At 36.2% G+C, this 16,852-nt stretch overlaps 1 protein-coding gene across 1 annotated transcript in view; it reads right to left on the reverse strand.

The window, feature by feature from the left end:
* Etfa (electron transfer flavoprotein subunit alpha) overlaps nt 1-16,852 on the reverse strand; it is an 80,443-nt gene that overhangs the window by 57,992 nt on the left and 5,599 nt on the right. The window contains exons 2-4 of the mRNA XM_015480376.2: nt 4,122-4,268; nt 1,291-1,372; nt 1,112-1,194 (exon numbers count right to left, since the gene is read on the reverse strand). Of these exons, the coding sequence (XP_015335862.1) occupies nt 1,112-1,194; nt 1,291-1,372; nt 4,122-4,268 (312 nt within the window). The remainder of the gene's footprint in view (nt 1-1,111; nt 1,195-1,290; nt 1,373-4,121; nt 4,269-16,852) is intronic.

A 16,852-nucleotide genomic window follows, 5' to 3' on the forward strand; every position in this document is an offset into this window, starting at 1 on the left:
TATATATATATATATATATATATATATATATATATATGGAGTTTTATTCAACCTTAAAGAAAAATAAAAGTATGTCATTTGCAGAAAAATGGAAACAACTTAAAAGCGTTATGTTCAGCAAAATAAGCAAAATTCAGGAGTCAAGCGTCTTATTTTCTTTCACAGATGCTAGAGAGGAAAAAAGAAAAAAAGTGGGGGTGTCTTATGAAAATCGAAGGAAGATCAATAGAGTAGAGGAAAGGGACGGGGGGGGGAGAAGGGAAAGGAAAGGGGAAATACTGTGTGCATGTATGCATATTTAACAACAAATCCCACCATTATGTACAACTGTAATGCACCAAAACTAAATAAGGAACTTGGCATAGTGGCACATTCCTTTAATCCAAGCAACTCTGGAGGCTGAGAAAGGAGGATTACAAATTCGAAGACAATCTCAGCCAATTAGCAAGACTAAGCAACTTAGTGAGACCCTGTCTCAAAATAAAAAATAAAAAGGGCTGGGACTGTAGTTCCGAGGCTGAGCACTCCTGAGTTCAATCCCTGGTACTAAAATATATGTTGAAAAAAGATGGGTCACTAATAGAAACAACACACTTTCTCTCTCTCTCTCACACACACACACAGAAATGAACTGTTTTTCAACTATTTTAAAACAAAAATAATTTAACAGTGGCCTTAATAGAGTTTTCTCCAAGGCAAAATTTAAAAACATAGAGTAGCATTCTCATATGACAAAATCTTGAGAGAACAAAAGAGATCTCTGTGACAAAATTTGAAAATATGTAAATGGCATTTTAACAGAAAATTTGACAAAATCTTGAAATAAATAAATAAAGTGTAGCAAAAGTACCCCATTAATGTGGATAAATCTGGATCACCTGTCTAAACAAAGTCTGTTGTACATTTTTTAAAAATATTTTTTAGTTGTCAATGGACCTTTAAATTATTTATTTATATGTGGTGCTGAGAATAGAACCCAGTGCCTCACACATGCTAGGCAAGCACTATACCACTAAGCCAAAACCCCAGCCCCTGTTATACATTTTTAACACAATGAAATCTAACTCTTTCAAGTAGGTGACATGAGACTCCACATTCCCAGTCTTCTCACCTTTCCAAAGGCAGATGCTCCAGCACAGATGTGTGTGTAATTGAATTGCTTCTGAGTTGCCAAAATCAATGGTGTTAGTTCCTCTGAGAATTAAACACATTTGATAAAAAAGCATCTCATAATATTTTCACATTCATATAATCAAGCATAACTCACACTTTTCCAATGCAAAACCTCACCTGGAAGGAGGCCTTTGTAAGCATCATGCTGAGCCACCAGAACTTTTGCTACACCTGCTACTTTACAGAGATCTTGTGCCACCTGTGATTAAAAGATAAGTTTCTAATCATCCATCTATCAGAAATATCCAAATAGAGGCACCATCAACAGCATACAATTTTAACAGTTAACTACAAAAATCATTCCTATTAAAAGGGACACTTAGAAATAAAACAAATGTTGTTGTTTTATTTTTTTTAATCCTTAAACAAAGAAAATCTTCTGCCAACTGATCTAAGTATTCACCTTACATAGACTTTTCTTTTTAAATATTTTTAGTTGTAAATGGACATGATACCTTTATTTTATTTATTTATTTTTATGTGATGCTGAGGATCAAACCCAGTGCCTCACACATGTTAGGCAAGCGTTCTAACACTGAGTCACAATCCCAGCCCCAACTTCTATCAACAAAGAATTTCAACAAAAATTCTACCTTGAAAAACAAAAGTACTAATTGACAAACCAAAATCAACATTGCTCTCTCTCATATTAATAACGCAGTCAATACATTTTAGAATTAGGGTTTCCTAAAGGTGAAAAACAAGTCTTAAACATCTTACTTTAAAATTCACTGCATTTTACTGGATATTAAAATTAATAAGATGAAAAACAAGACTTAAACATCTTACTTAAAAACTCACTGCATCTTACTGGATATTAAAATTAATAATGCTGAGCAACAAATAAAATCTTATAATACAGCCTACTGTCAACTGCTGAGTTCTGCCCACATACATATATTTATCTATAATAAAACATTTGTCATATTTTCTTTTTTAATTTTTCATTTTTCCTCTTTGGAATCAAGATAGGTTTCTAAGGAAGCTTTTTGGCACTCAGATTTTCTATATATAGAAGGCAATCAGAATTCTCCCTTTTAGTATCTTTAATACAGCAGGATCCGTTTCTGTTTATCAGAGTCATACCAGACATATTACCATCTGCTTGTATACCTCCAAGATGATTCAGGGATCCACTGATGATTGGGCAAAAAAGGCTGTGCCCCCTTCCCACTCTCAATGGTCCAACAATATTCAATGAAGAAAGAATGTAACACAAAAGTCCACCTTCTGAAAGTACACTATCTTGTACAGGAGGCCCATTATTATGGATGCATCTGTATTTAGCTTCTCTAATTTTAAGAGAATTTCTAATTACAAAACCAAGTTAATTCCAAAGTAGCTATCGCTCCCTAGAAATAAAATGGGGACAGAGTTTTCCTATCAAATCTTCTTTCTTTCTTTCTTTCTTTTTTTTTTTTAACCCAGGATGTTTTCCCACTGAGCCACACCTCCAGCCCTTTTTAAAAAATTTTTATTTAGAGACAGGGTCACACTGAGTTGCTTAGTGCCTTACTAAATTGCTGAGGCTGGCTTTGAACTTGCAATCCTCCTGCCTCAGCCTCCCAAGCTGCTGCACCACCATGCCTGGCTCAAATCTTTCTTTCTTTGGGTGGTGGGGGCAGGTACTGGGAATTGAACCCAGGGGCTCTCTGTCACTGAACTGCTTCCCCAGTCATTTTTATTTTTATTTTGAAACAGGGTCTTGCTAAGTTGCTGAGGATCTCAAACTTGAGATCCTTCTACCTCAGCCTTCCAAGTCACTGGGATTACACATCTGTCCTATCTTTTATCTTCTGGCACCTCACAAAAGAATCACTTTTTATTTATGATAAATAGCAAAAAAAAAACAAAACCCAATACAAAGTTGAAATTTGCCTATATTATTCATAGGCATTTGTTGTTTTCTTTAAAGATTAGAACATGACATAACACTGTAACTAAGTAGATATCGTTTCAAATATTGTTAAGACAATATTAGAATAATACTTAAAATTATAGCAAGACAAATCCAAAATTTGTATGTATCTGAAAATTGAGTAAACAAAAAAGGTAGTTCAGCCATATTGTCAGATGTTGTGGTTAATATCAACTATATAAGATTCAATAAATGTTAATAGTTGTTAGGTAATGAGTCCACATTAACCCTAAACCTGCTAGGATACGTTCTTTGAAAATACCAATTTCATATAAGGAATTACACTAGCATTCAGAACCTGAATTATCACATGCCCTGCATTGATAGTTTAGTAAAAAAATAAAATAAAATCGCCTAAGAAAAAAACATACCCTGTCCAGATTTACTCTTCTAAGAGGTTCAAACTCTCAATCATCTACTTGGCTACTCCTTTAGAATATGAGAGGGCTCAAATGGTATGAGCATACTGAAGTACTCATTTTCACAGCAGCTCAGTGCACAGACCCTGCAACCCACATTACAGCATCTTTCCTGAGGGTTGGTTTTCAAAGTTTTCATTATCTTATTTATAACAATGACAAGAACATGTTTTAGTACCAGCTATAATTTGGTAAGAATAATACATTTGAATTCTCCTACCAATTAAAAATTAACACCCATGATACTTTGTCCAGATTTACCACTTTCAGGAATTAGAAGCAATTAGTAAGTATATTCATCAACACAAAAAGGGATTGGCTATTAACCTTTAAGGGGACTCAAATATTATCATTCTACTTGGTACCTGATGGCATATGATGATGCCAGTGGAACTAAATCAAGTATTCTACCTCATTCCAAAAGATAAAATGCTTAGTGAGCAAACCTTTTAGTTCCTTTTTCACACACAGTAATGGTTGTGACACTGGTCATTTAATGGGGATTAGAGCCCAGTTTGGGTTATAGTCCTCAGCATAATTCTCTGTTGCCATCTTTTCCTGTCTCTTGATGGAGATTATATTTGCTATGGCTGACCTTAAAAATTTCTCACCTTGTCACATTTGGTTCCAGCTACTAAGCAAGACACTTCACCTCCAAGATGTTTGGCTGCAGTGATGGTATTTAAAGTAATAGGTGCTAGGGAGTCATCTGCATGCTCAGCTATTACCAGGGTACTCTGAAATCGGAGCAATGAAGCCTAAAAAGGGGGGAAAAGAAAAAAGTTATTCATAGGGTTTTTTTTTACTCTAATTGTTAAGTTTCTGTGCTTTAAAGAAAACTATTCTGTACTTAATACTCTGTAAATGTATTTCTGAAATACATTTATATCAATAGTAAAAATTGGGTTGTGTCTATCATTGTAATAATATTCTCACCTAATAAAAACTGAAATGCAGATAAGTTCTTTTTTATTTTTAGTTGTAGATGAACACAATATTTTTTATTGATTGATTGATTGATTGTATGGTCTGAGGATCAAACCACACATGCAAGTCAAGCACTCCAGCACTGAGCTACAACTCCAGCCCCCCAGATGAGTTTTCTATTGCTAGAAAATGTTTAAAAATTATTTCAAACAATTTTGCCACTAGACTATGTTCAATGTGTAACTGTTATATATACCTAAATTTAAAATCCTTAGATGGAAAATGTTAATCATCAGAGTAGGAACTGGTCAAATTCTACCACCAATTACACACTAAGGAGCACTATACTAAACAGTATAAGTTCAGAAATAAAGGGTTTGAAAACAACTACTAAAGTTGATTCTTTTTTTTTTTTTTTTGTACCAAGGATTGAACCCAGGGGCACTTAGCCACTGAGCTACATCTCCAGCCCTATCTATTTATTTACTTATTTGTTTGTTTATTTGTTTATTTATTATTTAGAGACAGGGTCTCACTAAGTTGCTTAGGGCCTCATTAAGTTGTTGAAAATTGTTTTGAACTTGTGATCTTCCTGCCTCAGACTCCCAAATTGCTGGGATTGTAGGTATGTGCTACCACATTTTGCACTAAAGTTGATTCTTATTGCTTTTAGCAAAAAACATTCAATATTAAAATTATAAAGGAAATCTATTTTTAAAATATGACAATAGCTAGGCATGGTGGTGCACACTATAATCCCAGCAGCTCAGGAAACTAAGGTAGGAGGATCAAGAATTCAAAGCCAGCCTCAGCAACTCAGTGAGGCACTAAGCAACTCAGTGAGACCCTGTCTCTAAATTAAAAATACAAAAAAGGGTTGGGGATGTGGTTCAGTGGTTATGTGCCTCTGAGTTCAATCCCCAATACCAAAAAAAAAAAAAAAAAGAAAAAGAAAGAAAAGAAAAAAAAATGACAATAAACAGCAATTTTACTGGAATTTTAACTGCTCAAATATGCCTCTGAATTAAAAAGAAATACTTGTAGATAGTAACCCCCATGCTCAAAGATTTTTCACAAGAAATAAGACTTACTCATGTACATTATACAATAGAAGAATTTTTCAAATAATGAAGAGAAACAAAATGAAGTCTGCTGATCATGAAATACAGTCAAGGGAAGGAAAGGAAAGAAGTTTAGGTATTTCTGTCATGTGAAAAGATGAGGAAGGTCAGCACTACAAGCTTTAGAACTACCCTTGTGGAAAATGGCAATATGAAATGAGAAAATGGAACTAAGAATCAAATGGCATGATTGTGTGGTTTAATTCAGCAAAAATTTTCAGCTCTGGAGTTGGAATAAAGAAAGCATAGTAAGGGCTGGGGTTGTGGCTCAATGGTGGAGGGCTTGCCTAGCATGTGCGTGAGACAATGGGTTCAATCCCCAGCACCACATAAAAAGTACTAAATAAAGGTATTGTGTCCATCTCCAACTAAAACATTTTTTAAAAAAGAAAGCATAGTATGAAATTTACTCAAAGCTAGAAACTTACAAGGAGGGTCTGAAGGCAAGCCAGAAATAAGACAATGGATAATACTGGTTACACAACTAATATGCAGTTTTCATAAAATTATGCTTTTTTCATTTATTATATTATAAATATCAATTGCTATGTTATCGTATTCTTCACCTTTTTGTTATCATAGTATATAGGCTTACCAGTGTAAGATCTGGATTATTCACAATATTTTATTATTATAAGCAATGCAGAGAAGACAATCCTCTTAAGTAAATGTTTGTACTCAACCTCAACAGATGAAATTTCCTTCTGGTGTAGAACGGCCCTTCCTCTGACTGGAACTTGGCCAGTTTACTTATTCTGGAAGCTTTGATTTCCTAAGCCAAATTCTGTCCAACCTGCAGCAAGATGGATACCTCATTTCCCTAAACTACTTATCCCTACCACTTCATCCCCAGCCTTCTACACTTGCTTAACCCCCAAAGAACCAAGATCACGGCTAGGGCCCGAGACCCTGGGACATGCAACAAGAGGTAGAAATGCTTCAGGGTCACACTACCCTGAGGATGGGAGAAGAAAGAAGACATCATAGCAGGATGCACCAGAGGAAGCAGTCACTACATTGTGGTACCAGTAGATGTCTTTTCTCATCTTTTTCTCACCTTATTGTTTACTCAAAGGTAGCAAGGAAAGGACAGAAAATAAGAATTGCTTACTGCCAAATCAAGTTCCTGTTTATAGAACTTTTTTCTTTTTTTACAAATAAAAAATTTCTAGTAAGAAAGGAGGCAGCTCAAATTAAAAATTAGAAATCTACGGGGCTGGGGATGTGGCTCAAGCGGTAGCGCGCTTGCCCGGCATGCGCGGGGTGCTGGGTTCGATCCTCAGCACCACATAAAAATAAAATAAAGATGTTGTGTCCACCTAAAACTAAAAAATAAATATTTTTTTTTAAAAAATAGAAATCTTTATGCACATCTCAAGATTCCTTTCTTGCTGGGTGCAGTGGGACACACCTGTAATCCCAACAACTCAAGAGGCTGAGGCAGGAGGATCACAAGTTCCATGTCAGCCTCAGCAACTTAGCAAGGCCCTGTCTCAAAAAATAAAAAGGACTGGGGCGGTGGCTCAGTAGTAAAGTGCCCCTGGGTTCAATCCCTAGTACCTTGCCCCCCACACAATTCCTTTCTTAAGACAAATTCCCAGAAATAGCAGATTAAGAAGTATAGGCAAGCTTTCAAGGCTTTTTATAAAGACTGATACAAATGGTTTCTCAAAACTCTTGTATTAGCCAGGCCTGTAATCCCAGCACACAGGAGGCTGAGGCAAGAGGATCATAAGTTTGAGGCCACCTGGGCAACTTAGTGAGACCCTACCTCAAAAATAAATTAAAAACTGGGCTGGGGTTATGGCTCAGCGGTAGAGTGCTTGCTGAGCATGTGCAAGACTTTGGGTTCAATCCTCAGCACCATATAAAAATAGTAAGTAAAATAAAGGTATTGTGTCCAACTACAATTAAAAATTAAAATTAGTTAATTAATTAAAAATGTCAACAGTGGAGCTCAGTGGTAAAGTGCCCCAGTGTAGGGATTAGGGGGTGTTTGCCAATTCATAAGAATTCACAATTTCTAGAATGGAAAGAAGTTCTTGGAAAGCAAATACCATACCTGTTCATTTTTCTAGGCTCAATATCTAATACAATGTTACTTTTAAAATTTCCATCTGAAGAATTAATTATATATTTTTTTCTCTTTTAATCAGAAGAGCACAATATAAAAGACTTTCTAATTAAGAACCAATAACATAACTTATGATTTGACTATTTCACAAGAATTGCTAGTAACTATTACCTATATATCAGACATCATATTTTTTATTATGTATCACACATCATTTACCATAAAAATTATGAGATTTCCATCACCATTTGAAGAATAAATCCAAGATTTGGTGGCAGAAGGCCCATATTTGCTGAAAATTATAGTTCTATCATAAAATAAGTTGGGTACTTCTCATAAGGAAGTGTGAGACTTTTTTAAACTTCCAGTGAGAGTTGCATATGCTTTTTAAAAGATTGTTCAAAATTCAATTTCTAAGTAAACAATGAAATAAAATAGTTGAGAACCCTTTCACATCAGGCACAGTGGCATATGCCTGTAATCTCAGTGATTCAAGAGGCTGAGTCAGGAGGATCACAAGTTTGAGGCCAGCTTCAGCAACTTAGCAAGACCCTGTCTCAAACAAAAAATAAAAAAGGCCTGGGGATGTAGCTTGGTGGTAAAGCATCCCTGGGTTCAATCCCCAGTAACAAAACAAAACAAAAAGCCAACCCTCAGTTCATCTAGCAGATCAGATTTTTACTAAAAATCCTACATACATCAAAAGGGCATGCTAATCAGTTGACTTCTTTATTTTGTGTGTGTGTGTGTGTGTGTGTGTGTGTGTGTGTGTGAGAGAGAGAGAGAGAGAGAGAGAGAGAGAGAGAGAGACAGAGAGTGTGTGTGTGTGTGTGTGTGTGTGTGTGTGTGTTGTTTTCTTTTTGGTACCAGAAATTCAACCCAGAGGCATTCATCCACTGATTCCCATCCCCACCCCTTTTTTTATATTTTTATTTAGAGACAGGGTCCCTTTGAGTTTCTTAGGGTCTCATTAATTTGACGATGCTGGCTTTTAACTCATTCTCTTCATGAGTCCTGAGATTTTTAAATGTAGGGGAAGCAGTATCTCAAATCCAGAACAAAAATCTGAAATCCAGAACTTCAGCTGAGCTCTCCATAGGTCTCAGAATAAACCCCTCAGTTGACTTCTTTATAATTTAAAAAATATTAAGCTTCCTTCTAAGTCAGTGTTTTACCTTTCTGTCCTCAGATCTTAATTATGTGGCTTAATTCAGCAGTTAGCTGTTGTATGGAGCCTAGTGATCTTTAAAATGTTAGTACTCAATCTGAAGCCTAATTTCCTCATATGAAATGGTGGAGGATGAACTAGATCATAAGTTTTCAAACTACCCTTCATAGAAGAGTTCCTGGAAGGCACCTCAGGAACCACTACACAGGTTAAGTTGGAACCAGGCAATCAGGGCTGCTAGAACACACCCCTCAGCTTTGTTTTAACCAGATGTATTAAATTAACAATTATAGAGCACTGTACAAAGTAGTTTTACTTTACAGGTAGTATCTTATTTAAAACACATAAAAACTCTATGATGCAAGTACTATAGCCTGACTTTACAGAGGAGGAAACCGAACTTTTGTGTGGTTACATATCTAGGAAGCATATTCTAACTCCAGGTAGTTTGACTCCAGTGTTTGGGTTCTTAATTATTAGCTCACATCAAAGTACCACCATTTATAGCTGTTTTAAATATGAGACCTATAAGATTTCACTTGGCAAATATGTTCCTGCTTTTTTAAAAAATATTTTTTAGTTATACATGGACACAATATCTTTATTTTGTTTATTTTCTTTTTTTTTTTTTTTTATGTGGAGCTGAGGATCGAACCCAGGGTCTCACACGTGCAAGGTGAGCACTCTACCGCTAAGCCACAACCCCACCCCTGTTCCTGCTTTAACAACAACAAAAAAAATAGCACTGGCCAGGCACGGTGGCGTAAGCCTGCAATCCCAGCAACTCTGGAGACTGAGGCAGGATGATCACAAGTTCGAGGCCAGCCTCGCAATTTAGCAAGACCCTGTCTCAAAATAAAAAAATAAAATAAAAAGGGCTGTGAATGTAGCTCAGTGGTAAAGTGCCCCTGGGTTCAATTTCTACTACCAAAAAGAAAAAATAAAATAAAGTAAAATAAAATAAAAATAACAATAAGAAGAAGAAAGGAAAATATCAGGTTATATTTCTATCTAATAATCTTCTGTCACTCAAAAATCCTATTTTAAGTACAAGAGTAGTACAGAATAAAGAGTCAACAAATACAATTCATTACTGAAAAAGCTGTAAAGCAAAATTATTTTTCATTTTATTATTTTATGACCCACTGCCTCTCTATACTTTAGGACCCTCTTAGTTATGGGAGGCCAGGGGCAGTGGCACATGCCTGTAATCCTAGTGACACGGGAGACTGACACAGGAGGATCGAAAGTTCAAAGCCAGCCTCAGCAACTTAGCAAGGCTGTAGGTAACTTAGTGAGACCCTATCTCAAAATAAGAAATAAAAAGGGCTAGGGATGTGGCTCAGTGGTAAAGCACCCTAGTTCAATTCCTAGTACCAAAACAAACAAACAAACAATGGTTATAGGAGGAAAGACAGCCAAATTCTTAAACTTCAAAGATAACTACTGAAATACTTAACAATGTGACTGTCCAGAAAAGGAATCCCAATCTCTTCAAAACAGTGCTTATTAAATTAAAATATATTAATGCAGGTCAGTGACATCCATAAATTTTTGGTCACTGGCCTTACCGGAGTCCACAAAACTTGCCTTAGCAATATTACTATGCCTTCTTTGTCAGCATTCTCACCCTCCATGTCAACTATTTCAAATATCCTGATGTTTCTCAAGCTGCCAACCATTATGCACCTACTTTAAGAGAGCCTCACCTCCTCCTTCTCAATGAACCTAAAGCCAACATCAGAACCTGCTTCTCCTCCTGACAGAACACAGAGATTCCTGACCCTGCCCTATTACAATGGAAACAGGAGGGTCCTCCCTTCCTCCTGGGTCTTAATCCCTTCACCTGGGCTCTAGATACCATTCTTACAAATCTACTCAGATGTCTTTCTGCAATTCCCACTCAGCACTGTAGTGTTTCCAATCTTGCCCTTACCTCTCCTTCCTTCTCATCAACTTTGAAACATGTTTGAGGCTCTCCCAATTTTATTTTTATTTTTATTTTTTTTAATTTTTTTTTGAGGCTCTCCCAATTTTAAAGAACTCCTGTCTTAAAGCCACTGCCCCACATTCCACTCTAGCCACTACCTTCTCTAATCCCTCATGTTTCATCATGCCTCAATTACTTGCATCTGGTTCCCGCCCCCTCACCAAAAGTACCAACACTTTTCAAGCTTTACCTTACTTGTTCTCACTAATGTTTTAAATTATTGACTATTTCCTTCTGCAATCCATGGCTTAATTTACCACCTATATGAGAATGACTTCCATATTTTGCACATCTGTGTATATCTCCAGTTCAAATCTCTTTCCTAAGTGCTACAGACCTATAATTGGTTACATCTGCACATGTAAGTGCTCACTCTGCCCGTCTCATCAAAACATTTTCCGGGCTGGGGATGTGGCTCAAGCGGTAGCGCGCTCGCCTGGCATGCGTGCGGCCCGGGTTCGATCCTCAGCACCACATACAAACAAAGATGTTGTGCCCGCCGATAACTAAAAAAATAAATAAATATTTAAAAAAAAAAAAAAAAAAACATTTTCCAACTCAGCAAATCCTAACCTTACCTCATCTTTCCCCCATGTTCCTCCAGCCCCTCCCCATAATTCCTCTCTTCCAACTTCTTCAAGGGATGCACCACTCTCTACCAAGCTGTCCAAACCATGATCTCAACCCTCACATATGATCAGCCTCTGAAATCATAATAATTCTTCCTGCTAAATGGAGCATCTTCCATATTCATTAGTCCTTTCCATCATCAATACCAATATGCCATTATTCCTCTATTATTCTGAAAGTTTCCCAACCCAATTTTGCCCCCTCCAATCCATTTCTCTTTTCATAATACAAATATAATATGTTATTCCCCTGCTGAAAACACTTCAGTTGTTTCCTGTCCCCTGAGCATATGGTAAACTAGACTCCTCAGGTTGATTTACCAGGCATTGATTCTGTGGCCTGATCTACCTCCCTAGCCATACATACTTCACTCATTTACACCTTATTTTCAGCTACCTAAACTCAACCCTGCTCTCTCTGACTTCAAGTCTTCCAACATATTATTCCCTCTGCCTAGAGGGCCTCTTACCCTGTTACCTGATTAGCCTTTAATTAGTTATTCTTAAGTTTTCTGCTTAAAGTACAATTCCTCCTAAAAGCCTTCATACGACTGCAGTGGTAAAGAGCATAGACTGTGTTATCCTGCCCAGGTCTCAATCTCATCTCTACCATCGCTTCTCTTTGCCTCAGTTTCCTATAAAATGGGGATATGATGATCTCACATAATTGTTGTGAGGATTAAATTAGTAAATGTAAAGATTTTAGAATACTGCCAGGAGTATTAAATGCTTATTAAACATTAGCTACAAATAAAGCTTTTTTTGGATCTCCTACAACTAGTTAGCTGTGCTAGCACCAAATGGTACCCGTATTTGCCTTCATTATAGCACTTACACAATTGCACTATACTCATTTGATGAACTTATCTTCCCCATCTGATATTGACTATAGGGTCATGTTTGATTTTTCTAATATTAACACAAGCCTCTACTTCAGTATCCAGCACAGAGCAGATGTCTAAAGAATGAACAGAACATCTTTCTAAAATTTTCTTCACTAAAATAATGGGAAGAAAAGCCAGTGACTGAGGGGAGATATTTGCAAAAGACATTCAACAGAGGACTGCTATCTAACTAAAATACACAAAGAACTCTTAAAACTCAAAAGTAAGAAACAACTTCATTTTAAAATGGGCAAAGTAGGGCTGGAGATGTAGCTCATAATAGAGCAACTGTTTTGCATGCACAAGGCCCTGGTTTCAATCTCCAAAAATAGCCAAAAAAGGGGCAAAGGAAGTGAAAAGACACCTCACCAAAGATATACAGATGGCTGGTAAGCATATGAAAGATGCTCAACATCATATGTCATTACAGAATTGTAGATTAAAACAATGAGACGACTATACACTTATTAAAATGGCAGAAATCGGGGCTGGGGTTGTGGCTCAGCAGTAGAGCACTCCCCCTAGCACATGCAAGACACTGGGTTCCATCCTCAGCACCATATAAAAAAATAAAAATAAATAAAGGTATTGGGGCTGGGGATGTGGCTCAAGTGGTAACGCGCTCTCCTGGCATGCGCAGGGCTCTGGGTTCAAGCCTGAGCACCACATAAAATAAAATACAGATGTTGTGTCCACCGAAAACTGAAAAATAAATATTAAAAAATTCTCTCTCTCTCTCTCTCTCTCTCTCTCTCTCTCTCTCTCTCTCTCTCTCTCTTTAAAAAAAAATAAAGGTATTGTACCCAACTATAATGAAAAAATTTTTTTTAAAAATGGCAAAAATCCAAACACTGAACACCAAATGCTGTCAAGTATGTGGAACGGAAGCAACTCTCATAAATTTCTATAGGAATGAAAAATGGTATAGCCACTTTGGAAGATAGTTTGGTACGTTCTTATACAACTAAATATATTCTTGACATACAATCTAACAATTACACTCCTTGGGACTTATCCCAAATGAGTTGAAAATTTATGTCCACACAAAAATCTTCACACATTCATTTATAACTACCAAAAATAGAAAGCAACTGAGATGTTTTTAATAGGAAAAAAAAACTATGGTACATTCATACTACAGAATATTATTCAAAAGTAAAAAGAAATGTGCTATCAAGTCATGAAAAGACTTGGAAGAACCTTAAATGCATACTGCTTAGTGAAAGAAGCCAGTCTCAAAAGACTACATGCTGCATTATTCCAACCATATGACATTTTGGAAAAAGTAAAGCTATGGGAACAGCGATAGGATCAGTGATTGCCATGGTTTACAGGGACAGAGGGATAAATAGGCAGAACACAGAGGATTTTTAGGACAGTGAAACTATTTTATCTGATACTACTGATGTAGATAACATGTCATTATACATTTGTTCAAACCCATGGAAGGTACAACACCAAGAATGAACCCTAATGTAAACTACAGGCTTTGCATAACAACAATGTCAATGTAGGTTCATAGCTATGACAAATGTACAACTCTGATGCTATATATTGACAGTGGGGATGGTAATGGGTGTGTGGGTCAAGAATATATGAGAATTCTCTGAACTTTGATCAGATTTTGCTGTCAACCTGAAATTTCTTTAAGAAATAATCTACTTTTAAAAACACGTTGGTGATAGCTGAGCATGGTGGCACATGCCTGAAATTCAAAAACTCAGTAGGCTGAGGCAAGATAATCACAACTTAGAGGTCAACCTCTGCAACTTACCAAGACCCCCCCAGCATCTTAGCAAGACTTTGTCTCAAAATAAAAAATAAAAAGTTCTTTTGAGACTAGCTTTTTTCACTAAGCAGAATGCATTTAAGGTTCTTCCATGTAGCTTAGTGGTAAAGTGCCCCTGAATTCAATCCCCAGTACAAAAATTTAAAAAAAAAAAAAACTTTATTGTTTTAAAAACATTATTTTTATAATTTTACTCTATAAATTGAGCTGTAAAAAGCAATTTTAAGACTCTAATTCAGCCATACTTCAACACTACTCCTTTGAACCACAGAGAATAACTAAAATTACTTAATTTTTTGAAAAATGATTACAGCTAGTACAACTGTATACACAGAAGTAAGAAATTGATTCATTATATACTGTGGATGCTTATAAATGTTTGTCACCACCTTTCAGTTATCTTCCTTTTGTATGTAGCAGGGTTGGTGCTTAGAGCAAATTCTTGAGACCTACAACGATCAAGGAATACGACTGGGCAGTGGGAGAAGCTGAACTCCACTACTGTCAAAACAAAGACTGCAGCTGATCCCAAGGGATTGTTGAAGCTGGGATGAGCCCTCAGAGATGGTAATTGAAACAGGAGAGGTCGGAGATTTTCCTTTTCATATTATGTCTAGTTATTCTAGAACTATTTTTTCCTAATTTCCAGGGTTGCTTCAATGTGTTTCATATTACTTTAGATAGAATCCACATGGGTATAAGTCTTTGTTTTTAATTTTGAATAATCAAACTAATAGGCTTTCATTTTTTTTCTACTTCAACAGAAGTAGAAATGATACCGTATTTTAAAAAGTAAAATACATATCTAATAAGAACACATATGAGGAGCTGGGGTTGTGGCTCAGTGTTACAGTGCTTGCCTAGCATGTGTGAGGCACTGGGCTCAATCCTCAGTACCACATAAAAAATAAATAAAGATATTGTGTCCATCTACAACTTAAAAAAAAACAACACATATGATATGAACAGAACCAAAACAATGATAAAGTGATTTAAGATAGACAAAATTCAAAAAACAAAATGACATTTTTAATCTAAAGAAAATCCTTCACCCTTATCCTACAATAAACAGTTTGAAGGACCTTAATTTACAAAGTACTTTCTTTTTTTAAAATTTATTTTTATTAGTTCTAATCAGTTATACATGACAGCAGAAAGCTCTTGGATTCATTGTACACAAATGGAGCACAATTTTTCACTTCTCTGGTTGTACATGAAGTAGAGTCACACCATTCATGCAATCATATGTGTACCTAGGGTAATGATGTCCATCTCATTCCACCATCTTTCCTACCCTCATAAGCCCTCCCCCTCCTTCCCTCTGCTCAATCCAAAGGTTCCTCCATTCCTCCCATGGCCTACAAAGTACTTTCACAGAGATGCTTTACTTTTTCCAGCTTCCTAACAAAATTGACCCTCTCCCTATCTTATGCTCCCCAAATGCCATATTCATTCTTACTCAATACTGACCACACTCAATATGTTTATTATCTGTCTTCAATCTATTTGCAGCACAAGGGCAGGGACAAGGGACTTGTTCTCCACTGTGATCTCAGTACCTACCTTTGAGCCTGGCCCACAGCTGGTACTCAATGAATGCTTAGAGAGTACATAAAAAGTTTTCCTAAATAATCAAAAACTAAAAAGCAATTATTCCTATATCATTGAAAACCATCTACACACACTTAAGGGCACCTAAGCAGTACATAAACTTGTTAAATCACTAAAACAGACACCCCATTTGCTTTTAGAGAATTATTTAGACTACTAAATAGACTTGGTTCCAAATAGCAAAATGTGAAAATTTTTCTTCTGTTTACCAGCTGCATACCTTTTTAAAATTGATGGGCCTTTACGTGATAGCATACTTCTTGAGGTTAGGGTTTAAAGAGGTCATAATTCTCTCTGCACCCTTTCAGAGACAAACCACTTAAAAATAACACCCATAGACACCAATTCTATTGCCTCACCTCCCTTCTTCTGTTTTACTAACAGCACCCTGGCTTTCAGTTGTAACACAACACTGAATCTGACCTCTTCAAAGTCACCAAGAACCATACTAAAGTCAAGTCTAATGAATACATTTGGCCCTTCTCTTATTTAACCTCAATAGTTCTTGACACAGTTTTTTTTTAAATTTAGTGCTTTATTAGTACCAGGAAATTTCTTATATAGAATCAAATAATAGCTGTCAATCCTGTCCTTAAATATATTACAGATTATATGAACCTTATTTTTCTAATGATTTCAATTATAATTTCAAAATTCTAATTTCTGAATTTCTTGACACAGTTTTTACTTCTACAGTTCTTTAAGAGTTCTTCCTGTGACTTTAACCTCATGTTCATGCAATTAACTACCACAGATGTTGGAAGAAGAAAAAACAGCTGGAGTCCAATTCCCTACTTCACCCTGACAAACCCATTCATAACCTAAGTAGCTAGAATAATTTTAGCTTACTTCCCAGCAACCATCTTTGAAAACTAAGTGGGATGAGGGACTAGGATGGGGGAGGTGGAGGAATGTTTTTTTGCTTCTTAATTAAAAAAAAACAGTTATAAGCTATAAAATCTTTCAAAGTTCTTCTCAAAAGAATAAATCATGGGCTGGGGATGTGGCTCAAGCAGTAGTGAGCTCGCCTGGCATGCGTGTGGCCCCGGTTCGATCCTCAGCACCACATACAAACAAAGATACTGTGTCTGCCGAAAACTATATATATATATATATATATATATATATATATATATATATATATAAACT

Source organism: Marmota marmota, unplaced genomic scaffold (genome assembly GCF_001458135.2).
Source record: "Marmota marmota marmota unplaced genomic scaffold, marMar, whole genome shotgun sequence".
NCBI lineage: Eukaryota > Metazoa > Chordata > Mammalia > Rodentia > Sciuridae > Marmota > Marmota marmota.